Source organism: Phascolarctos cinereus, unplaced genomic scaffold (genome assembly GCF_003287225.1).
Source record: "Phascolarctos cinereus isolate Bilbo 61053 unplaced genomic scaffold, phaCin_HiC Scaffold_5;HRSCAF=322, whole genome shotgun sequence".
In the NCBI taxonomy this organism is placed as follows: Eukaryota; Metazoa; Chordata; class Mammalia; order Diprotodontia; family Phascolarctidae; genus Phascolarctos; species Phascolarctos cinereus.
In genome coordinates, this window is record NW_027555958.1 from 291,000,809 (window position 1) to 291,024,681 (window position 23,873).

Consider the following 23,873-nt stretch of genomic DNA (forward strand, 5'->3'; position numbering starts at 1 on the left):
TCTTTTTACTTTAGATAATATATCGTTTTAGAATTCTTGCAGTATATGTCCTCGTGTCTCATGCCCACTGTGATGGAACATTTGCTAACCACAATTATCTCACAGTTTTAAAAAAAAGGAAGGGGCAAGAGAACGTCCCTGGTTGTTATCACTATAAGTCTTGCAGCTGATTTTTTGTCTACCTCAGCGAAGTATAAATCCTTTTGATACTTCCCCTCATATAAACTTCATCAAACCTGGAAAAATTTTTGCCAAAGATAACTGCTGACTCAGCAGCAATAGTTAGCTAAGTTGTCAAAGTATTTCTGATGTACTGTATTTACAGTTTGGGTAGGCAGACTTGTGATGTGATGATATGATGAATTCAAGTGAATTTGTTGGGAAAGATGTGTAGCAGTTAATAAATGCTGCTGAGATGAGGGAGGCTGGGATTCTGAACCTTCTCTCTCCACTAAGAGGCCCTGCTAGTCTGGGCCTACATATGTGGTGACAGATTTCAACCCTTGAGGAGCCTAATTCTAATGAGAATGGGTTAACTTTTTTCATAGTCTTTACACACACACACACACACACACACACACACACACACACACACACTCCGGCACCCCAAGAGAAAAATTACTTAAAACTTAGGTTTGTGCTCATGTCTAGTTTATTCCAAAGAGTAGAAAGGTATTTAATGTACAATATGAATTACATGTGAGACGGGTGTTTATTTCTTATACAGAAAGGAAATGCTTAACATAAAAAGTTCTCACAGTCATGAATGTGCTAACAAGGTAAGAGAAAAAAAAAGTAACTAAACAAGCAACAGTAATACTGCTCAGCCAGAAGATTGAGGCTTAATGAACATTAATAAACAAATGAACAAAACTTGAAGTCATTATTAGGATTACTGAATAGGGATGGTTACATTTTACCTTGGTTCTGCACTGTCCCAACAATTCCCTCCATTTCCAAGTCTTCTGGCAAGACATTCCAAGGCTTAGGGTTCCTCTTAATGGTGATCGCCTTCCCCAAGCTATGTTGTAGTAGTTGCTTAGTATTGCTTCACAATTATGACCAGCACTGAGGACCCAGGATCCCTGAATCTTTCAGACTTTTCACGGTCATCTCCAAGTCTGGATAGTTCCATCTCACGTCTGATGTTCTTTCACCTATGATCAGGTAAAGGAACCCAAAGCAGAGGAGGCTGTAAGAGACCCAGGCTCGAGTTCACCTAGCTGAGACCTGTAGCTGCCCTACAGAAGCCGTTGACATGTTAGTTGGCTAAAAGAGGGTCAGCAAAGGTTCCTTAGTTTTAAGGATTCTCTAAGTCAGTAGCACCTCCTGCTCAGATACCAATAAAGGGACTGCTTTCTCATCTTTCAAGCTCTTGAGTCCATCCATAAACACACAATAAAGTTGCACGTGGCCAGGTGAAAGCCTCTCCTACCTAAAGACCCCCAGGTGCTGAGCTAGCACACATGGCTGGCTGGAAGTAAACTGGGCAGCTCTGTGTATGTCCTGCTACAAATGAAATGTATTTACAAGAGGAAAGCTAAAATTACCTTTTCCAAGAAAGGTATTCTCAATAGCTTTTGATCAGTGGTCTCCAACTCCTCCTCTCCCTTCCAACCTCTTAACCTGCTTCCCCAAAGGGAACAAAGAGTCAGAATGGATATAGTCAGAGCCAAAACAGCATGGAAGGGCTGATGGTTGGGAATAGATCTCAGAAATGATGTTTCCCAAATAACTGGAAAATCAGCCTAACTAGTTTTGCAATTGCAAAACAAATACTTGGGAACTTTTTTAGATAACACCCCCCACTCCCACCCTCATCCCCAACTTGGAGCTTGGTGGAAGAGATGACTCAGAGTTGAATATCAAATTAATATTCTGATTGGTCCACAGAGCCCCTTTGTCAAGAATAATAGGGCTTTGCAGACTCATACATAATACACATGAAGGGCTCCCATAAAAGAATTCAGCAAATCAGATTTATAGTGCTGTGTGACAGATTCCCTCCCACAGACTGGAGAACAGACACAGTCTTCTAGAAGTGACTTTTTCAAACTATCTGCAGAAAACATTACTGGATATTTTCCCATCTGCATGCCTCCAGGCCTTATTGAGTCGTAAAAGTAAATGATTTTCCCGAATGCTTTGACAAACCTGATACTAACAAGTTATTTTCTAGCTGATTGATTTGCCATTATGCCTTAAAGTGTATAGGAGCATAAAGGTTTACTCATGAAGAGATTGTCTAGAAAGAAAGCCACTGGCAGCCTACAGCAGGAAGTCATAGCTGAAGGGGGGGAGGAAGCATGCCACAAGACTTGGTTATCTGGAAAAGAAACAACCCAAGTCCAAACCCCTGCCTTCTTCCCTTTAGGCAAAGATGCCCTTTTTTTTTCAAAGCTTATTCTGGTCAGAGGATTTTAATCTCCATTTAAAAGGGCATAAAAGATCAATAAGCAATGGGAAAGTCATTAGCATCTCCTGAAATGTCGAGTGAATTCTGGCACCACAGAAGACTGATATAGTCTTCAATCCTAAGGCAGGGTCACATTTTGCTCACAAGGCAAATGCTTTGAAGACACTAAGCTCTGCCAGGGGTCTGGACTTTGATGAGCCAGCTCACCAGGCAGAATTTTAGGCTTACTACTGCCTCTGAGGGAGAAGAAAGGTGATCCCTCACTAACCACCCCAATATTTCTGACATAATTTTGTCCTGGAACAGTTGTTTATTCTGGATGTTGAGCAGACTTATGCTTGAGCTGGCTTTCCAACCTAATGGCAAGAGAGAGAGAATGGACTGGGAAAGGGTGGCAGGAGTTCTGTTGGCTCACCACACATGGGGAAGAGGCCAAGTCTGAGTGTTCTTCGTGTAATCTTTGTGCATCCTGTATGAACTCATGCCTTCCTTCTGTTTGGAAATGGAAACACTGAGGCAGAGCGGTTCTTTATCTCCCAGATTAGGGACACATAGCCACTTTGCTCCATAAATGAGCTAATAGAAACAGATTCAAAATGCTGACTCCAACTCAAGAGTTCTTATACAATGTAATCACTCTCTAAGGTAGTGTGACTACAGTTATAATAATCCTGCCTTTTGGTGAATCATTTTGGCATAGGTAATTTGTACCTCCCTATTATGAGAACCAAAGGGTATATTTATTTTCTCTCTTGAGAAGGCTGCTCTGCTCCCGCTATTCTTCTCAAGGGAGGCCAGCCTCCGATTACCAAAGCATCACTGAGAACTCAAAGAGACTCCCAAAATTAAAATGTCTATGTAGGGCTCCAGAGAGAAAAAAATCATGTCCTTTCTTGGGAATTCCAATTGCCTGGGACTAGGTTACTTCTGTGGGGCTGCCTACCCAGGGTACCCTGGGTATTTGGAAGGTGGTGGGACAGTGATTAATGAGATTAGAGCAAGCAGATCATGCCTGAAGGAGGAAGAAGAGTCCATTGCTAATGTCCTTGTTAAGTAACAATTGTATAAATAATAGATTTGGGTTTCCTTCCCCAGAGAGAAGTCCACTGCAGGTGTTTTATGGGGTTTTAGAGCTCTTATCAGTGGATAATCAACCTTCAGGAACTCTGTTTGATTATCCAAATACTTCATGACTTCAAAAGGTCAGTGATTTCATCAGTGTGGATATTCCCTCTGTCAGTGAAATCAGAATTTCTCCGAGTTGTTCTCATGAATTGCCTGCTGCTGAAAAGTCATCACCTGTTAGTGATGATGATGATGATGATGATGGTGAGCCTCTTCCAAACACAGGCCTCAAATAATATAAATCATCTGTCACCAGACCTATACTCATAGCCCTCACATCTTGGTAGGACCTGTTTACCTCCAGGTAATGATTCACTGGAAAGAGGGAGAGGCATAAGAAAGAAATAACAGTCCCTGCCTACAAGGAGCTTATCATCTAGCATAGAGCTTCTTAAACCCTTTTTGGAGTTGCATAACTGAAAGTGAGGGGTTGAGAAAAATTTGGCAACAGTAGAAGGTTCTGAACATGCAACGACCAAAAATTAATTCAAAATCTGAGGTGTTTCTGTCAGCGCTTGCTCGAGTTGCGTCGCGCAGCTTCACTGCAGCCTTGGTTCTGAACACAGCATTGATGATTATAAAATGAAAATATTGATCAACTCTGAAAAAGGGTAAAGATGCTCTCTGTCCTGCAGTATCAAATATTCCACTGTGCTTTAATTCTTTATGTAAACATAAACAAGCATATCCACCTCATCAGTACACAAATTGGTTTTCATCTTTAATAAATGATAAAATTATATGTATAGCATATACCCAGGGTTGCATAAAAATTTCTTGGGCAAAAAGGAATTGCAAATAGAAAAAGTTTAAGAAGCCCTCATCTAGCATACATTAAATTTTAAAAATTACAAAGCAACCTCTGATGTACAAGATACTGTAATGTCAGATGAACACCTCAGTGCTTGAGGGATATGAATAATCAGAGTGGGTTACATTGAGTCAAGAGAGGTATTCTGGAGGAAGTAGATTATATGGCATGTCTTATAGGAAATAATGATTATGAACTAGTGGAAGGGAAGTCTCCCTGCCTTAAGTCTTTCTCCAGGCCACTTAGTCCTGCCCATAGATGCTGAAGTGGTTTTCCTAAAGCACAAATGTGAGTGTGTCATTCCTACTCAGTAAACTCCAGTGATGCCCTATTGCTTCCAGTATCAAATATAAACTTCTCCATTTAGCATTCACAGCTCTTCATAATTTGGCCCAGATTACTTTTCCAGCGTTACTCCTTTCATGTACTCTACAGTATAACTGGGCTGACCTTTTTACTCTTACTCATATGTGGCATTCCAGCTCCTATCTCCATGCCTTTACTGGCTGTCTGTCATTCTTGAAATCCACTCTATCCCTACCTTTGCTTCTTACAATCCCTATTTTCCTTCAAGGCAGCTTAAGAGGCTTCTGTGTGAGGGCTTTTCTGGATCCCCCTCAACTGGTAATGAATCTGCCTCAGCATCCCCCAGAAAATTACCTTGCATCTGTAACTGGTCTTCTGACCAAGTCTGAGATGCTTCTGGTATACAGAAGACTCCTAACTGGTGGAGAGAATGCTGAGCCAATGCTGTCTCTCTGTATAGACATTATTGGTGTATATAGATAGAATTGGTGCCAGAGTAGAGAAACTTGTGATTTCAGAGACTCTTGAGGGACAGAAGACCCTTTAAAGATGAGAGATTGAAAGATTTTGGAAACTGCAGTGTTGTAGAGGAGGCTGGCTCTTAGACATGTGCCTGATTTTCATCTTGCCTCCATAGAGACTTTGTTGAGAGAAAATTTACCCTTGGCTAAGATTGGGGCCTTTCTCTTGGTTTGAGCTGTGATTTTATCTTGATCCTAGCAGAAGATCTCATTCACTCTTGTATATTTCCTGGTATGTGCCAATCTGTATAATTCCTGTAATTTGTGTTTGCTGTTTTGCTTGGATAAGTGGGTTTACTCACTATTTGCTATTCATGTGGTCTTTTGTATGACTGGCATTTAGGGGGAAACAGCTAAAATAGTGGGTAAAAGCTAAGGACCACTGTTCCTTACTTAAGAGTAGCCAGGAAAGTAGCTTTCCTTCTGAACCCCTGAACTGTACCCATAGAACAAATATGTTCCAGAGGGGCAGATAGATATAATTCTAGTCCCTTGTGGAGAAAAGAATATCCAGCCTTGTAGTATTCTTGGGGCCTACCTGGCCCAAGCCACCTAACTAGCTTTCTATCAGTACAGGCATGGCTCCTGCATCTCCTCCTCTCTACAGAAGTGGTTCAGATTCTAGAAATTTGTATCCACACCACCTGCAGATCACATATTTGCATTTAGGTAGCCCATATGGACACCCATGCCTGGGCATGCTTATCTTACATATCTGCTTTGTAGATATGTAACAGGGACTGTTTTCACTTTTGTTTTTATATCTCCATCTCTTAGCACAGTGCCTGATAGTAAGTGATTATTAAGTACCAGTTGTTGTTGTTGATGATGATGATGATGATGAAGAAGAAGAAGAAGAAGAGCATTCGGAATAGCATGAATGGCATAAAAAAGCAGGATGTGCATGGCACCTAACATAAAGCTATTTTTTTATAGCAAACATGGTCTGGCTCTCTCTCCAGGAACCACACTGCTACATCTGTTCTGCAGAGTTTCAAGGGGTAACCCTGAGAGGTTGGGGTGTCTCTTTCTCTACTACCATCCACATCAGCTGTGTTCCCTCCATCATTAGGAGCTACTCACACATCTATTCCTACCTATAGTGATAGGAATACATTTTAGTCATCAGTCAATCAATAAAAATGACTGGATTTTCCTCTAGACCACTCCCTAAAACCATAGGCGTTTCACGTTTCACGGAGTCCGGTCCTGGGCCCTCTTCTCTTCTCTGTATTACTTCACTGGGTGATCTCATCAGCTCTTATCGATTTAATTACCATCTGTATGCTGATGATTCTCAAATATCCACATCCTGCCCCAATCCCTCTGCAGATCTCTTACTTCTCCAACTACCTTTCATACCTCTCAAAGTGGATGTCCAGTAGGCATCTTAAACTCAATATATCCAAAATGGAACTTATTATCTTTTCCCCTAAATCCTCCCCCCTCCCTTCTCAGGCCCTCAGGCTCACAGTTTAGGAGTCATCTTGTATTCCTCTGTATCTCTCACCCCCCTCCCCCATATCCAATCTGCTGTTCAAGACCTGACAATTTCACATTTGCAGCATCTCTCAAAAACGCCCCCTTCTCTCCTCTGACACTGCCACCACTCTAGCGCAGGCCCTCATCACCTCACACATGGACTATTGTAATAGCCTGCTGGTGCGTCTGCCTCAAGTCTCTCCCCACTCCAGTCTACTCTCCGTTCAGCCAATGAAGTGATTTTCTCTGATCACATCACCTTCCTACTCAGTAAACTCCAATGGCTTCCTATTGGCTCCGAGATAAAACACAAGCTCTGTTTGAATTTCATAGCCCTTTAACCCTCCTACATTTTCAGTCTTCTTACACCTTAATCCCCAGCGTGTACTCTTTGATCCAGTGACACTGCCCTCCTGACTGTTCTACAAATAAGACACTCCATCTCAGCTCCTGGCATTTTCTCTGACTGTCCCCCATGCCTGAAATGCTGTCCCTCCTCTGCTCTGACTGCTGACCTCCCAGGCTTCCTTGAAGTCCTCAATAAAATTCCACTTCCCACAAGAAGCCTTCCCCAACCCTTCTTAATTCCAGTGCCTTCCCTCTGTTAATTATTTCCTATTTATCCTGTATATAGCTTGCTTTGTATATATTTGTTTGCATGTTGTCTCCCCCATTAGGTTGTAAGCTCCTTGAGGGCAGGGGCTGTCTTTTGCCTCTTTTTTATCCCCAGCACTTAGTACAGTACGTGGCACATAGTAGGCGCTTATCCAATGTTTATTGATTGATTGACCTTGCAGATCGTTAATAATTCTCCATTCTATTTTTAGGCACAAAATGAGCTGATGAACTCGGGTCTGTACCTAGTCCTTCTGCTTCACCTTTATGAGCAGAGGTTTGCTGAACTCATGAGACTGAACTATAACCGAGTGGCAAGAGAGAGGGTAAGTAGAAAGGCCAGTGATGTATAATACAGAGTCATTATTTTTGTAATTGTTTCAGAGGTTATTGCATCACTTAATAAGAGATGCTAAGCCTGTTTCTGGATAATCAGACTCAGTTGTTCCATCATTTGGGTAATCGTTGTTGTTCAGTTGTTTCAGATTCTGTGACCCCACCTGGGTTTTCTTGGCAAAGATCCTGGAGTGGTTTGCCATTTCCTTCTCCAGCTCATTTTACAAATGAGGAAACTGAGGCAAACAGGGTTAAGTGACTTGCTCAGGGTCACCCAGCTAGGAAGTGTCTGAGGCCAGATTTCAATTTAGAAACAGCCTTCCTGACTCCAGGCCCAGTGTTCTGTGCATGATGACACTACCTAGCTTTCCTGGACAATCTACACTCCAGTTGAAAAGTCAATGGTAATCCACAAATGCATGGCAAATGCCTAGTAACTCAATGGTCATCAGTGACATTAATATAAATGACTCTTAAGGGCAAGCTCCCATTTAAAAGCCTGTTCCAAGTACAGGTCCCAAGGTAGATGCTAGATGCTAGGATTGGCATCTATGTTTCTATGTTATCTAAAGTTTCACAAACAGAAAATTACCTGGGAAATGGGGAGACCACTTATTAATGAAGCTATGTGTATCTTGTAGTCTAATGGGAGACAGGAGCCATTTCTTTCTATAATTTTTGCTTTGAGACCCTTCTACCTTTGTAGGTATGTGTACATGTGTGGTTATCTGTGCACACAGGACCTGGCAGATCATGTAGTCCAATTTCAAGGTCACATACCTAGTTAGTGGCACACAGATCCCTTGTTTAGCAAGGTGTCTGGCATGCAATAAGCACTTAATAAATGCTTGTTGATTGACTGACGGGTCTTGGGGTGCCCCTCTGTTGTTTTTTCCACTGTTACATATTGCCACTGTGTGGAAGGAGGCAAACCCGAGTTGAATTGCTGAGTTATTCATATATTCAGCTGCTATTTGTCTTTAGAGGAAGAACTGTTATTGTCTAAGGAAAATGCTATAGCTGGTATCAGGAAAGAGAATGATTAATAAGTTTAGTGATTAGCATCAACTAGCATCCAGCCTGGTTCTGGCAGTGCTGCAGAGAAGTAGGCAGCCTCTGAGGTCCTTCCTATGAAGCCATCATCTAGATTAGTATTCAAACATACACCAAAGCTCCTGTTGTCCAACGTTTTGCCAGTAATCAGAGAGGGGCACAAGGGTCTTAAGCATCATTTAAAACTTCATAAGGCATCTCCCCACTGATGCTGCTGCACTAGGAATGTGAAAGACTAATGGAGTTTGTCCCTAGACAAAGAAAATACCCTTTCCTTGGAGTCACGCATAAAGTAGTAGTATTCAAGGATCTACCTAGTTTTCAAATTTCCAGAATCCTCTTCCCCTGAGGCCTTGAGAAAGTCGACCAGCATTGGTCTCAGGTGGTCCCATATTAGAAAGACATCTAGCATGGGATGGGCACCCTGCGCCATTGACTGTGAGTGGCATTAGATGTGGGTCAGTGGCTCAGTCAGTAGGAATTTAAGTCCTTACAACATGCCAGGCACTCTGCTAAGTGCAGGGGATACAAAGATAGGCAAAATGACATGGTCTTTGCCTTTAGGAAGCTCTTACATTCTAATGGGGGAGAAAACATGCAAATGGCTAAGTATATATAAGTATAAGCTAGGTATATATGTATACAGGTAAATATATACAGAGCAGATGGGAGTTAGTCTGAAAGGAAAAGGAATTAGCCACTGTGGGGGATGAGGAAAGGCCTGCTACAGAAGGTAAGATTTAAGCTGAGTTCTAAAGGAAGCTGAAGAAAGTAAGAGGTAGAAGTGAGGAGCAGAGCATGGAGGACAAGTACAAAGGCATGAGGGCAAGAGATGGAGTTTGGGGATGCTAGGTGGCGCCATAGTGCACATAGCGCTGGGCCTAGAGTCAGGAAGACCTGAGTTCAGGTCCAGTCTTCGTCATTTACTAGCTGTGTGACTCTGGACAAGTCAGTTCATCTCTGTTTGCCTCAGTTTCCTCACCTTTAAAATGGGGACAATAATAGCACCTACCTCCCAGGATTGTTGTGAGGATCCATGGGATAATAACTGTAAAGCACTTAGCATGGTGCCTGGCACGTAAGTGCTATAGAAATGATAGTTATTATTATTATTATTATTATTATTATTATTATTATTATATTTCTTGTTGTTGTTGTTAAGAGACCGCAATGAGACCAGTGTAGCTGAGTCATAGAATACATGGAGGAGAGTAAGGCATAAGAAAACTAGAAAGCTAGGAATGGCCCAGGTTATGAAGAGCTTTAAATGCTAAACAGAAGACTTTATATGTGATCCTGGAGGTAAGAAGGAGTCCCTGGAACTTGCTGAACTGAAGGGGGACAAGCTCACGCTGAGGTGTTAAAAAAATCACCTGGGCAGCTGAGTGGAGAATGGATTAGAATGGGGAGAGATCTGAGGCAGGGGGACCATTAGAAGGCCCTTAGTGTAGTGAAGGTGAGGGCTGAACTAAGGCGGTGGCCGTGTAAATGTGGAGGAGGGGTTGTATGAGAGAGATGCCTTGGTCAGCGATGACCTCCAGGCCCCCCAAACCATATGCACGTCTTCTCTTCTCCTTTGTTTTCACCCTTTTGCCTAAAGCTTGTCAGGTAGCATCATTTCTTGTAGTCTGGGACAATGTAACTGAGCAGTGGGAAGCATGTTTTAAATTCTGTCAGGACCTGAGTGATGGCTGGGTTCTCCAGATTCCTCTGCTGCTCTCTTATTGGAAACATTGGACTGAAAGTATTTGTAATGGGATTCTGCCACCTCCCTACCACCACACTTTTCCTCAATTTTTCTGTATTTTTAAGCTAAAGTCTTCCCCTGAGATATATCTAGCTCCCAATAAAGAAAACGTGTTGAGTTTATGTCACAGTATCAACCCCAGAATCTTTTCCCTTCTCTGATCTATTCTTATCTGTGCTTAACCACTCCTTGATTTTCACTGTGACAGCGTTTCCTAAAAGAGACAGTACAAGAACAGGAAACAATCTTTTGCTAGCTTTTCTGCAGCGTCATTTTCAAGATCCCTCATCTTTTTAAGAATGTTTTACTGCCTGTTGTACTTCAAAGACTTCAGGCTGATGTAGGTTACAGATGGCCCAATCGTCAGAGTGCTGACAGAAGCAACGTTAACCATAGGGATTATAAAGCAAATATGGGGAAAACATTAACCAATGGGACAAACCAAAAGAACTGAATGTGAGATCTTGAGTCTTCTATCTCTGAGGAATCTTAAGGAGAGAGGATTATACAATTCTCTTCCATTCCTACTTCAAATTTATTTAGAAAGTCCCTGAGCAATGACTACAAGTGACCAACCACCCCTCCGTGAGGCAGGGAAATGGAAATGTGAAGTCAAATTGTTTTTGTCAGGTTCACGCTGTGGCTTGAATTAATTCTCCGCATTTCCCCCTAGAAAAATACTCACAACTTGAGGATAAGGCCAAAGAGGCATTAAAGAGTGAAAAATCCCCTTTTATTCCTCCTTATCCACTAGAAACTAGAGAAGTCATCCAAGTTGAGTCTTTACCTTGTTTTTCAGCAAGGAGGCACAGTAATCAGTCAGCATTTATTAAGTGCTAACTAATCTATATCTTTGGGGCTGGTAGGTGGCACAGTAGATAGAGTACCAGGCCTGGAATCAGGAAGACTCATCCTCCCAAGTTCAAATCTGGCCTCAGACTCTTACTAGCTGTGTGATCCTGGGCAAGTCACTTAACCCTGTTTGCCTCAGTTTCCTCATCTGTAAAATGAGCTGGAGAAGGAAATAGCAAATCACTCTTGTGTCTTTATCAAGAAAACCCCAATGGAGGGGCAGCTAGGTGGTGCAGTAGATAGAGTCCCGGCCCTGGAATCAGGAGGACCTGAGTTCAAATCCGGCCTTGGACACTTGACACTTGGTAGCTGTGTGACCCTGGGCAAGTCACTCAACCCCATTGCCTAGCCAAAAAATAAAACAAAAATAAAACCAAAAAACCCAGTGGGGTCACAAAGAGTTAGACATGACTGAAAAATGACTGAACAACAGCTATATTCCAGGAATTGTTCTAAAAGCTGAGGTTACAAAGAAAAAAAGAAAAAACGGGCCCTGTTCACAGGAAGCTTACATTCATGTGTGGGAGATAACATGAATACAAATAAGTATATGTAAGATTCACACAAAGCAGACACAAGAGAGCTTCAAAAGGGAAGGCAGTGAGAGCTGTTTTTCAATATTGAAAGGACTGTCATGTAGAAACAGGGTTATGTTTATTCAGTTTAACTTCATTTGTACTAGGTCCAGTGGGTGGAGGTTACCAGAAAGGCTTATTTGGGCTCAAGGATGAACTTCCTAACAATTTGAGCTGCCCAACAATGGAATATGCTGCCTTATAAAGCAATGATTCTTCTGACATTGGAGGTATTCACATAGGGGCTGCATGACTACTCTTCAGTGATGCTATAGATGAGACTTCTATACTGGGAGGACCAAGTGACCACTATGGTCCTTTTTAATTCTAAGCCCACGAATCCCCAGCCATGATCCAGTAGGGAAAAAGTACCCCACTGGCCTTCCTGTAGAAGCTTCCTAGTGGAATTTTCATAAGAACCACCATCCTGGAAGTCCCCTCTGTTCTCAGCTGGTTTGATAGCTGACTTGTGGCAACTTAGCCCCTTAGTTCCTCCTGTAAGCCCAAGAGACTAAAAGCAATTTCAGGTCATCTCACAACCCCATTAGAGCGAAAAAATAGAAAGAGTGATTGGGCCCAGACAGAATTTACAATTTACTAACTAATTATGCAAAGTGCTACTTACTCTGGATGAAATGTTTTTCCTTCCCATCCCCTATTCTAAGGCACACTCACTATGGACCTTTTAGTGAGTAGGGTATTTGGGGTTTTTGGTTTTTTTTTTTTTACAGTTTTTCCATTCCCATTTTCCTTTTGAGACAAAAAGGCCTCCAAGAGGCCTCTCCAGCAGGACCTCATTGTTGCCCTGGTTGCACAAGGCTTTTTGGGGCCCCTCCTTGTCTCATTTCTTCTAGGAAGTTTTACTGTCCCCGTTACAAATCTGATCTTATTGAAGGTATAGGACACCAGCCAGTGAACATAGGGAGACCAAATCCTTGCCTAGTGGCATAATGGGCTCCTGCTGAGGCTGTGCTGGAGACTCTGTCCCTGATTGTAGTGTGGAAGTGTTATAAACTTAGAACAAAGCCCCAGCAATCCTGGGAACCCCCACAGCCTGCTGCTTCCTGCTAGGAGGAGAAAGCAATGATTCTTTAAAAACTCAGTGCTGAGGCCCTTAGCAATTAATGCACCCTTCACTCCTGCGGCCTATTTAGGCTCTTCTGATTGTCAAAACCTGGTTCTAGGGGTTGAGGTAAGTTTACTTTTCACATTGCCAAATTTAAAAAGTTTGAACAGCAGATGAGCTCAGTTATGAGTGCTTATACCTGTATGTGTGACATTAGGTGGCTCCTAGTTTATGCTGAATTTTAACACTGCCCAAATAGTCTCACCTTATTTACCTTGTCCTCTTGGAAGTGATGTAAGACACATTCTTGGGACTAGAGAATTTTTCATCTGTTCACTAGTGTGCTGGAAAAGAATTCATTTCTTCTTATCTTCTTTCTCATAGTTGGCAAGAAATTACCCACAAACCAGACCGGAAGAAAGTGAAAGTAGGTTTGGGGGTCAGCACTGCTTTGCTTATTGAATGTTTCTCTGTTTCTGTGTTGGGCCTGATGCCATGGAAGGAAGTAATGAACACCACCCAGAGGCAAAAATAACCAAACAAAGCTTGGGAAATTAGATCTAAAGAAAATAATCAGGAAGGCAAGTCTGAGTGCATTAAATGCAGAGCAGATAAGAATTTTACTTGATGCTGAAAACAAGAGAAGAAGCCCATCAAGGGGAAGAGGCTACTGGGGCACAGAAGATGACTTGCTGCCCATCCCTTGACATCTGCATTCACTGTGTGCTGGGCCTTCTCGATTATGTAGTGCCTGGAGAGGCTTCTGGGTTGTGGGAGTGGGTTTCAGATCCTGCAATGAAAGTTGCCTACCCATTAGTTAAGCTCATCACATGCTTGACATTGTGTTGACTTTCTCACAAGCTGAGTTTCTCTTTTTCCATTTGGGTTGGTCAAGTCACTCTTCTGGTCTCCAAGAAAGTGGCACTAGCTTGTGCCCCCCAAGAAGTGACCAACATGCTGGTAGAACCTCTTTCCTAACCCATTTCTTGCCAGTTCTCTGTGAACAAGGAAGATCCAGCAAGGGAAGCTGGACTTAAAGCAGAAGGAAAGTATTTAAGTGGGAAATAAGGAGGAACTTCTTGGCTCCAGTTCATTCATCAGCCTGATGAAGATGCATTTGTGACAGTAACTAAAGTCCCTGCCTGTGATTCGGGAACCACCTGCCCAGTTTTCAAAGAATGTAGGGCAGGCACCTCCCTTCATTCACATGCTTTACTTTATTAAGAAGGACAAGGCCTCATGTTCCGATTGGACTTGTCACTAGCACTCTGGACCAAAGTCGTCAAGATTATCTCTTTGGGACATCAGTTACTTGCCTCTGGTGTAACCAAATAGAGTGTCCTTCCTCCCCAGCTCCCTGGCTAACCAAGGAGGAAGAGGGAGAAACATTCCTGTGGATAGGCCCTCCCAAACCCCCAGCATTGTTTCCCTCAGCAAAAACAGAAGGCTTGCTCTTGTTTGCCTCTTGGCAGAAGGAGTGCAGGGAAGTGAACACACGAGATAGGTATTTCAAATACATTTCTCCACACGCACACACATCATTCTTAGTCATTTTTTTAAAACCTTCTACGCAGCCATATAGTACTCTGCTCAGATGAGCTCACTCGCTTTTGCCAGTCATGGCACTTTGAATTAAACTCTTTCTGCACAAACACTTGGACAGGAATGACTGCAAAATGAAACTAGCTTGGAGCTTGCACACTGGTCTTTGAGGCTGTTTAGGATGACCGTTTGTTCACCTGTGGCTCCCTCTCTGTAGTAGGGTGGCTGGATGTGCTGACCAAACCGTCCTGTTCAGACTCTGACCCCTCCCACCAGTTTCATTCCTCTCTCTGTCAAGTCTTCATGGAACTCTAGCTGCAATTTATTTATTTAGTTATTTTGGTTGGGTTCAGCTAGATAGGGCTGTAATGACCCCTAGTGTCTACTATGGGTCATCACAGATAGTTGTACTTAGGAATCCTGGGGAGAGGATCAATGCCGAACCTATTCCTGCCCTTTCCTTCTTAACCATGGAAATCAGACACTCTTATTTCTGAGAGGCCATTGTGACCCAATCGCTGAAAATCAGGAGATTAGACCAGAATGCCCCAAGGCCATAGTGCCCACTGGAAACAGTTTATCTGAGGCATAACTGTCCCCTGAAGGTTGGAAATATAACAAATATAACTCGGAATTTCCATCCTTGAAGAAGGGAAGGAGGGGACCTAGTCCAGCTGGGTCTTCATCCACGCTCTCTAATGTTGCTTCTATTGTTATAGAGCCTTCCTCAGAGGCTCCATCTGCTTGGAGGGTTCGTGCCCCTTCTCAGAGAACTGAGTCAGCTTGGCGGCACTAAACATCAGCTAAAATTTGAAGCTAAAGTCTGTTTCTCTTCTCTATAAATGCCGTGAAACTCAGTAAACAGCGGTGGGGGGGAGAAGGGAGACCCCAATACCCCTTCCAACTCCGTCCCCAACAGCATGCCACCTTCTACCACCCTCCAGTTACTACTAAGGTAGCATAAATGGCATACACTGGTGAACTCAGCAAAGAAAAGGGAGTCCGATGCCGCGCCAGGGGATGTGTGCTGCCTCTCTGGATAGATGCAGCTCATCTCTGGCTTCTTTCCCAGAGCCGAATGATCACAACAGCCGATAGCTAAACCATATGCTTCCAGTTCTCCCCAGCTACATGTGCCAGGAATGACTGACCCGGCTGCTAGCTCTGCCTTAAGGTCCGTAGACTCAGTTCAATTAAAGCAGTAATCCATCCATTCTAGCCTGATTCAGACAGGGATACGAGCAAACCAGGTGGGGTCCAAGGCTGCCCAACCTCGGTGGCACTCTTGGGCTGCCTGATAAGGCCTTCTTATTGGGTAGTGCCAATAAGACAGTGCCCTTCCTCTCTTACTCCTAGTTGATGGTGTTGGAGTGAAGAGCCTCACCTCCACCCATGGCCAAGTGGTTTCGCTGCAAACACGACTGTAAGATTGTTACTCTTGGGGAGGGAGCAATGTGTGTGCCCAGATTTGACAACCTTCATATTGTGCCATGACTCAGCTGCTAAGCTGTTCTGGAGAGGTCACTGACGAATGCCTTCCAGCTGGGTACAAGATGATTTTCAGTGACAGCCAAGCCCTGATTGCTGCAGAAAGGAAACAATTATTCTACCACAAATCTGCAGTCCCCTCAGGCAGACCTGGGATGGGCAAGAGCCAGGACAGGACCTTCTCAGCATGTCATAGTCATGTTAACTCAAAAGCAAATGGCTCCAGGCACTTGAGTTTGGGAGCCAGAGACACTGACACGCTCCAGAGGACTTAGAAGCTCTTGGGTTTCCCACCTGTGTTCAATTCCCTTTCCAAGATTCCATGGTCTAAAAGCTAACTTGAGGGTGACCAATAGGACAGTTCCTTTCAACAACTAGAAATTATTTCTAACCAGGCTAGAAGCATCTACTTTAAAAACACATGAGAATGGGACTAGGATAAGACCCCAAATTCCCCACAGAGTAAAATCAACTCAAAACAGTTTGTCCCAAGACCCTCTTTCCTCCCCACATCCCACCTTCCACTTCACCTCCCTCCACCCCATTTGTCCTTATCACTATTGCCTCTTGGTCACTGCATGGTTTCCCTGGACCAAGGAAGTTATTGGCTAGAATCTGAATGTCTAGAAAAAGTCCCCTTGACCTTTTCATTCTCGAAATCTACAATGTCTCAAGATTTGAAAAACAAAAAACAAAATAAACCTGCCTCCAAGGCCAAGGATTTCCAGGTAGGTGAGAACTCAGGGAAAAGAACCAGGGTCCCTTGTAACTTCAACAGAAAGTCCTCTGAAGAAGGAGGCCCACTGGTAGGAATGACTAGTCCTGATTTTCCACAATCCTCAGCTGCTTTATGGAATAACAATGTGGCTGCTGGGCAGGAATGGGCCAGAGGGTAATGAGTGTTTATATGGACATCCTCTTTGTCATCTGACTGAGGCCTTACTAACTGAATCCTTCCAATGCTAGCACGGTGCCTGGCACAGAATAGATGCTTAATAAATGCTAGTTGACTGACTGACTGACCTCAGACCATATAGTCTATGTGGTAGATGTGGCCAGAACTGTCTAAGAGGATCTTCTTTGCTTTCTAGATTCGGATTCAGGAGACGGTAATGAAAACAGTATATTCCAAAGCAACAGCCGGTTCATCTAATGAGGAGGGTGGTCGTGGAGCTCAATGTCAGTGGGGGTCCCCTCTACCCAGCTACCTTCTCTGTGCTCCCCATGTGTGCCTTCTTTCCTCCTTTTTACTGAAACAGAAACCAATGAGTATGCAGTTCACATTTGTACTTTACACCCATCTCTTTCTGGGGTCTGGCTTGAGTATTTTAAAACAGCAACACCAACTAACACTAACTTTGGAATACCATGGTGCAGAGCAGCTAGTGGTGAGCTATCTCCTCATTATCTCCTCCTCCTGCCCAGTCAGTCCCTCCAGCAACTCCCTACACATAGTGGGGACAGCCCAGACAACCCCACGCTGCTCTGCTGTCACCTTTTAAGCTCAGAAGCCCAGGGTCACCTGCTTCCTCACCTTAGGAGGTGGGCTCTCTTCGAGGACACTTAGCTACCCTGGTGGGCACAGTGGGATCTTGGGGTCCTCTCCCGGCACTGCCCATCTACTCCACACTGAATGGAAACCTGGCAGTGGCACAAGCGTTCAGCAAACTGAGTTTATTCACCCACTTTATTTAGTTCTTCTTTCAGTCTCCACAGACTTAGGGCCCAGGCCCCAGAGGGTAGCACAAGTCACCCTCCTGCCTCCTCCTCCTCTGTATTCCACCACCTAAGAGACAAGCGTCTGTAAGGTCAGTGGCCTGAGACAGTCTGGATCCTGGGATAGCTACCACAGCTGGCGGCCAGTCATCAAGTTTCTTAGAGGCCCCAGGGTTCTGTTCACTCTAGAGTGTTTTCATCCTTATCCCTTAAACCTTCCAGATCCTTCCCTTAATACCTTGACTCCCTGTGGTATAAAAGATCTTGACTGGAGAGAACTCCTTGAGATCCCCAAGTCTGAACCACATTTCAAGAAGCTCTCCGGCAAAAGAGAGTCCAAGGAACCAAAACAGACATTGGGCCTGAGCAGAGGCCTGCTGGAGATGTTTGGGCACTGGCCTAGCAGCCTAAGGTATGGTGCCTTCTTTTCTAGGGACAGGGGAAACTTTATCCATGCTCTGCCCTGACCCCAGTGTGCAGGGACATCACCAGGTACATCCATAATCTCCAGCAGCCCTGCCTCTGGGATTGACCTCCCTTGAGATCTGCTAGGTCCTATCACCATGGTTCTAATAGCATGTATTTACTAAGGGCTTACCTGTCCCAGCCACTGTGCTAGGCACCAGGCAGAGAGGAAGGAGGGTGCTAAAAACCAAAATGAAAGTCTCTGCCCTCAGAAAACTTACATTCTATCAGGAGACAGCAGGTAACATATATAACTATATGCAAGACACATAAAGCAGGCACAAGGTAAACTTGGATGGGAAAGCAGAAACAACTGAGGGGGACCAAAAGAAGTCTCATATAGGAGGTGATGCTTGAGTCTTGAAGGAAGCCAAGAGGCAGGGTAAGGAGGAGAGCATTCCAGGCAAAGGGGACAGCCAGTGCAAAGATACAGAGATGGGACATGGAGCATTGTGTGTTAGGGGGATCCATAGTGTGCATGGAGAGATACTGTGAGATATTGAAAAGGGAGGAAGAGACCAAGTAGTGAAGACCTTACATGTCAAATAAAAGTAATAGGGAGCCACTAGATGATTTTCTTTGAATGGGGGATTGGCATGATCAGACACATTGGTGGCTGAGAGGAGTAGGGATTATAGTGGGAAGAGGCTTGAGACAGTGGAAAAGTTAGGCAGCTCTTGCAATAGACCTGTTGAGGTGGTGAGGCTAGTGGCTAGTAGAAGGGGTAAGACATGTGAGAGATATTGATTGTGGAGACGGAAATAAGATTTGGCAAATTAGTAGATATGTAGGGTGAGAATGAGGAATTGAGGATGGCACCAAAATTTTGAACCTTTAAGACTGGGAAATCTGGAAGAGTTTGAGATCTCTAACATACTCATTCAAATGTCCAGTGGGCAGTTGGTGATGTGAAACGAAGTCAGGACACTTGGAGATGGACATACAGATCTGTGAGTTATCTGCGTAGAGTTGATAATTGAACCTATGGGAATTGATGAGATCACCAAATAAAAGTATAGAGAGAAGAGAGGAGCAGGTGCAGGACAGAACTTTGGCTGGGATAGTTAGTGGGCATATCGCAGCTGGTTAAGGAAAGGGAGAGGACAGTCTCACTAAAATGCAGAAGAGAACGTCTGGAAGGACAGGGGAGTTAACAGTGCCAAAAGCTGCAGAGAGGTCAGGAAGGATGCGGATTCAGAAAAGGCCATTGAATTGGTGCTAGGCATTAGGAGGAGGCAGCAAGAGTCCCCATTTCCCAGCATCATAATTTTCTGAGTATGGGCCTGAAGACATGACCTAGGATAAGGAAAAGCCAGAGAAGGTAAAGTGGGGGAGAAACAAGAGAGACAGTGTTTATGTATGCAGTGGGGAGGAAGAGTGTGGAGGGATGGGGAAGAAAGGGGAAAGAGAAAGGAGGGAGGAGAAAAGATTAAATGGAGATAAATATTATAGAGAGAGGGGTGGAAAAGGAGAAGAGATTCTCCTTCACATCTGGCCGAGACCCAGATGTAGAGGGTGTTTCCTCCCAAGTTCCCTCATCCCCATGCTGGCAATTTGGGCTTTCAGCCCCGACTGCCACCTGCTGCCATAGCAACCCCTTTATTCCCCCTCCCCACTGCTGCTCAGAGCACAAGCTTTTATTTTTAAAAGGTACTCAGACTAAAATGTAAGGCCAAAAGGAACCCATGAAAATTTATTTATAATTCTAGTTAAAATTACTCCACAATCAACCTCATTTCTTCTGTCATCTGAATGGCAGAACAAGGTCTGCCATACAATTAATTACAAAGATAGACCTAAAAAACACGAACTTCCTTCAGCCAGACAGCCCATTCTCCCTGAGAACACATGAAAACAAAGTGACATCTTTTGAATATTGATGGGACCTGTTAGCCTCCTAAAATAGGCATGATGGAGGTTGAAGACTTCATTAGGTTGTAAGAGGAATTCTGAAAATCTCGAGCTGGTTATTTTGCACGCAACACAAGACCTTTGGAATGCCATGGGAAACCAAGCTTTTATTTTGAAAATAAACAGGATCATAGGATCTCTAGAACTGGAAAGAACTTCAGAGGCTATATCTGCTCAACCTTATTTTGCAGATGAAGAAGCAGGTTTAAGGAGGATGTGACTTGCTTAAGGTTACACAGCTAGTTAGCATCACAAGTGAGATTTGAACCCAGGTCCTCTGACTCCAGCTAGAGTCAGTGCCCAAGCAGTAGAAGGGAAAACAAAACAAAAAACCTTTGGGCATTTAAAATAGGATTCTGTAAAGTTCATCAGAATTTGAAAAGACTATGTATGGAAAGGGATCCAGACAGCTGAGTCCTTCCGCACTATGTTCCAAGGTTTAGGCCATTTAGTTGGAACTACCTACTATATGGTAGGTGAGCCTTTTGTAAGAATTTTGGAGTTTTTTTTCTACAGAAAAGCGAAGAAAGATGCCTTCTCGGGCATTTTACCTGAGCACCTAGAAACACCATCTTTGCAATTGTCCTGGTCTCAGTGGGGAAAAACCACACAGCAGACTGACTTCAAATATGTATCATTGCCATGAATTATACATCACAGTGTCACAAATGTTCCCTACACAGTTTCCCATTATTTGATGGCTAAAAAAAAGAAAAAAGAAAAAAGAAAAAACCAGCATTGTTCATTAAAGGGCAGTCAGAGCAAGTCTTTTAATTCACATTGCCAGAATTTGGGAGAAGTGAAGAGGTGAAAGAGGCAGAGGGCCCTTGTCACGCCTTTGGTAGCCACTCCCTAGGAATGACAGCATGAGGTGACAGGGGAAGTGGGAGAAAGTACCCAATTGTGAAAGCTAAGGGAATTGAGTGTAATTTTCTGAATTTTTAAAAATTTCAAATGTCCACCTCAAAATAGAGTAAATGTTTGATGTTTCACTCTTCCTTTCCTTCCATCTTCCTTCCCTCTTTCCTTTCCCTTTCCCCTCCTTCCTTCTTTCTTTCTTTCCTTCCTCTTTTCAGAAAACAGAAGTCCTTGTCCAAAGATGTTCTGCTTTTGGTAGGAGCTAATGCAAAGATACACAACTTTTCTTCTGGGAAGTCAAGGCACAAGGGTGAAAACTAAGGCCAGGCAAATCAAGGACATGTGGTCACTTTAGCTTGGAGCCAGTCTCTTCCCCTCTGGCCTCCTCTCTTCTTTCCTTCCTTTTCCTTTCCTTCCTCTTGAGGACTTCATTCAAGGTAGAGTAGCTCCTGCCATGGCAGGGTACAGGTTGGGAGGGAAGAGACCCAGACAGCAGGGACCTTATCCTCCTTGGCTCAGCTAGCACCCCAACCTCAGAAACAATATGGCAGCTACGTCTTAGAGTGAAGGGTTAGAATTCACAGTGGCAATTCATAAGCAGTCACTGTCCTGAGGAGGGCTGCACAGAGAACCTTCATCTTCTGCCCCACTGGCCCTGGGCAGGTTTTGCTTTTTACCTCTCAACTCATCAAGTTAAAACTTGTGGCAAGATCTTTTCAACTGAATGTTCATATCCCCAAAGTGGTGTACTAAGTAGAAAAAGAAGGAGAATGAGGACTTATACATAGAAAGGCCCAGCATAGCTCTGTATGTGATTCCCCCAGCTGCCTTTAAGGCATAGATGAGAATAGGAAGGAATCTTCAAGACATTCTAGCCCAACCTCCTTGTAGATGAGCAGGACCAGAAAAGGGCATCCCCATGGGAAAGAGGGGACAATGATTTTGAATTCTCATCAAGAGTTCTAGAAAGCAGGAGAGAGAAGCAAATAACTCAAAAGTTCATATGAGCTCCAAAAAGGTGGTGTTTTAAAGCTTGATGATGATAATAGCTATCATTTACACATTCAGGTTTACAAGGCACTTTACAAATGTTATCTCATTTAACATGAAGATCAGCCAGTTAGCCCGGTTTAAGAAAACTGATTGGAAGGCACCTAGTTCCACAGGAAACCCTTATCACAACAGAAACAAGGAAGTTCATTTTTCAAGTCTCTTGAAGGTCTTTTATTATTTTTTTTTAAGAAACAATGAAATGTCTTTTTTAAAAAATTAAAAACTACAAAAAAGTGACCGTGTCCTTGAGTCCATGTTCACATTGTCCTGTGCCTGGTAACCAGGCCCAGCTTGAGCCTTCCTGGGATTCTTGTCACTTGCAAATGATACTTTGAAAGATAGTTGGATGGAATCTCCTGAGCTGAGCTGAGCTGAGCTGAGCTGAGCTGAGCTGGCCCCAGCTTCTCTTCTGTAAGCTCTGGAACCATTTCTCTCTGCTCCCCTAGACAGCGTATGTCGGTCACCATGCATGGGTCCAGGGCTCTCATCATGGAACCTTCAACCTCACAGAAACCCAGCTCTGCCCTCTCTGATGCCCCGCTCCAGTCCCTCCCCCAGGACTAGTGGAATTGTTGTCCTCCCCCACCTGCCCACCCCCAAACCTGCCATGAGAGCCAGGAATGGAGAAGATAAGAAACTTCAGTCCCCATGGGGGACTGGTTCCCTAGAGTGAGGCCCTCCCCCGACCTGCAGGAGCTGCCTCCAGCTCAGTTCAGCCCAGCTTGACGGCCAGCTTGGAGCTGATCAAGGTGCCCAGTGCAGCAGTCCCTTCAGTCGGTCTCTCAGCAACCCCCTCCCCCAACCCCTCCCCCAATGTTGGCCACTCCCAGTAGATAGAAATTACTACCTTGGGCTGCTGCTTGGTCATAGGGGCTGTGCCTCATGCCCAGACAGCTCAATCCATTGCTACCCCATCCATCATTCTAACCCTGGGTTCTACAGAGGCCTATGTTCTAGGGGTCAGTGCGCCTCTGGCCAGCAGGCATTCTTCCTAACTTCTCCCCACTTCCCTTCCCCAGGATTCTCCATTCAAACGTGGGAGGGCAAGAGGAGTGGCTCCACCATTTCTAGGGATCAGGCCTACAGAAAATCCAGCAGCGACTGGCCAGATAGAGACGGAGGCCTCCCTCTCCCCTAAAACTTGATACAACTAGAAGGTGACAGTGGGTTTGTGGTAGGGAAGGAGAACAGGAAGGATCAGGGAGACTGGAGGGATAGAGGTCACTTAGAGCTGCCTGAGGAACCAGGAAGAAGGTGCCAAAGACATTGTAGACCAAAGAGGTGACAGTGGGTAAGCAGGGAAGCCAGGACTGTGACTAAAGGGAAAACAGGCACAAAGGATAGGCAAAGCCCCTGGCTCTGAGCAGCAATCTACCCCCACCCCCTTTCCTGCTTCCCTCAGGATTCCACACACCCCTGAGAAGGGGAGCCCACGATGCTGTGTCCAGCAAAATCAACAGCCACCCTCAGCCCAGCTCTCCACTCCTCACTCCACTCCACTCTGCTTGCCCAGAGCCCATCCCAGGTCCCAGAGTCCCTGCTCAGCTCTCCCATTACACAGCTAGACAGGCTGGGCAGCCTCCCACTAATCATCCTTCCCTGGTCCTGCCCTGCCCCCCGCCCAGCCCCACCCCGACACGGCCCCCAAGCTCTAGTCCTGCTGCTCATTCATCTCCATGTCAGACACCAGTATATTCTTCTCAGCCACCTCCCCGGGGCCAGAGGAGCTGCGGCTATAGCGGGCACTCTCAAAGGCCCCTCGGTCAGGATTGCGCCGTCGCTTGTACAAGAGTGCGGCCACAGCCAGGAGGACCAGGAGAGCCACGACTGCCAGCACCGCCACCACCAAGGCCGTCGGGTTCTCCTGGAGCACTGCCCAGAGAGGGGACAAGAAGCCACTCAGCCCTCGGGCCTCAGACCTCCCACCCCCACCCC

The 23,873-nt window shown here is 44.6% G+C and overlaps 2 protein-coding genes across 8 annotated transcripts in view; one reads left to right on the forward strand and one right to left on the reverse strand.

The window, feature by feature from the left end:
• The window catches only part of MARCHF10 (membrane associated ring-CH-type finger 10), a 191,299-nt gene extending 173,230 nt beyond the window's left edge, over nt 1-18,069 (forward strand). For 5 of the 7 annotated variants that reach the window (XM_020997650.2, XM_020997654.2, XM_020997651.2 and 2 more), the window contains 2 exons: nt 7,489-7,602; nt 17,027-18,067. In XM_020997650.2, coding sequence (XP_020853309.1) covers nt 7,489-7,602; nt 17,027-17,437 — 525 coding nt within the window. In that variant the 3' untranslated portion in view covers nt 17,438-18,067. Of the gene's footprint in view, nt 1-7,488; nt 7,603-13,289; nt 13,333-17,026 lie in introns of all 7 variants that reach the window. The other 2 variants (XM_020997657.2, XM_078155944.1) reach the window with 2 other exon arrangements.
• Nucleotides 18,070-22,081: 4,012 nt separating this feature from the next.
• MRC2 (mannose receptor C-type 2) overlaps nt 22,082-23,873 on the reverse strand; it is a 101,819-nt gene continuing 100,027 nt past the window's right edge. The window contains exon 30 of the mRNA XM_020997570.2: nt 22,082-23,810. Within this exon, the coding sequence (XP_020853229.1) occupies nt 23,590-23,810 (221 nt within the window). The 3' untranslated portion in view covers nt 22,082-23,589. The remainder of the gene's footprint in view (nt 23,811-23,873) is intronic.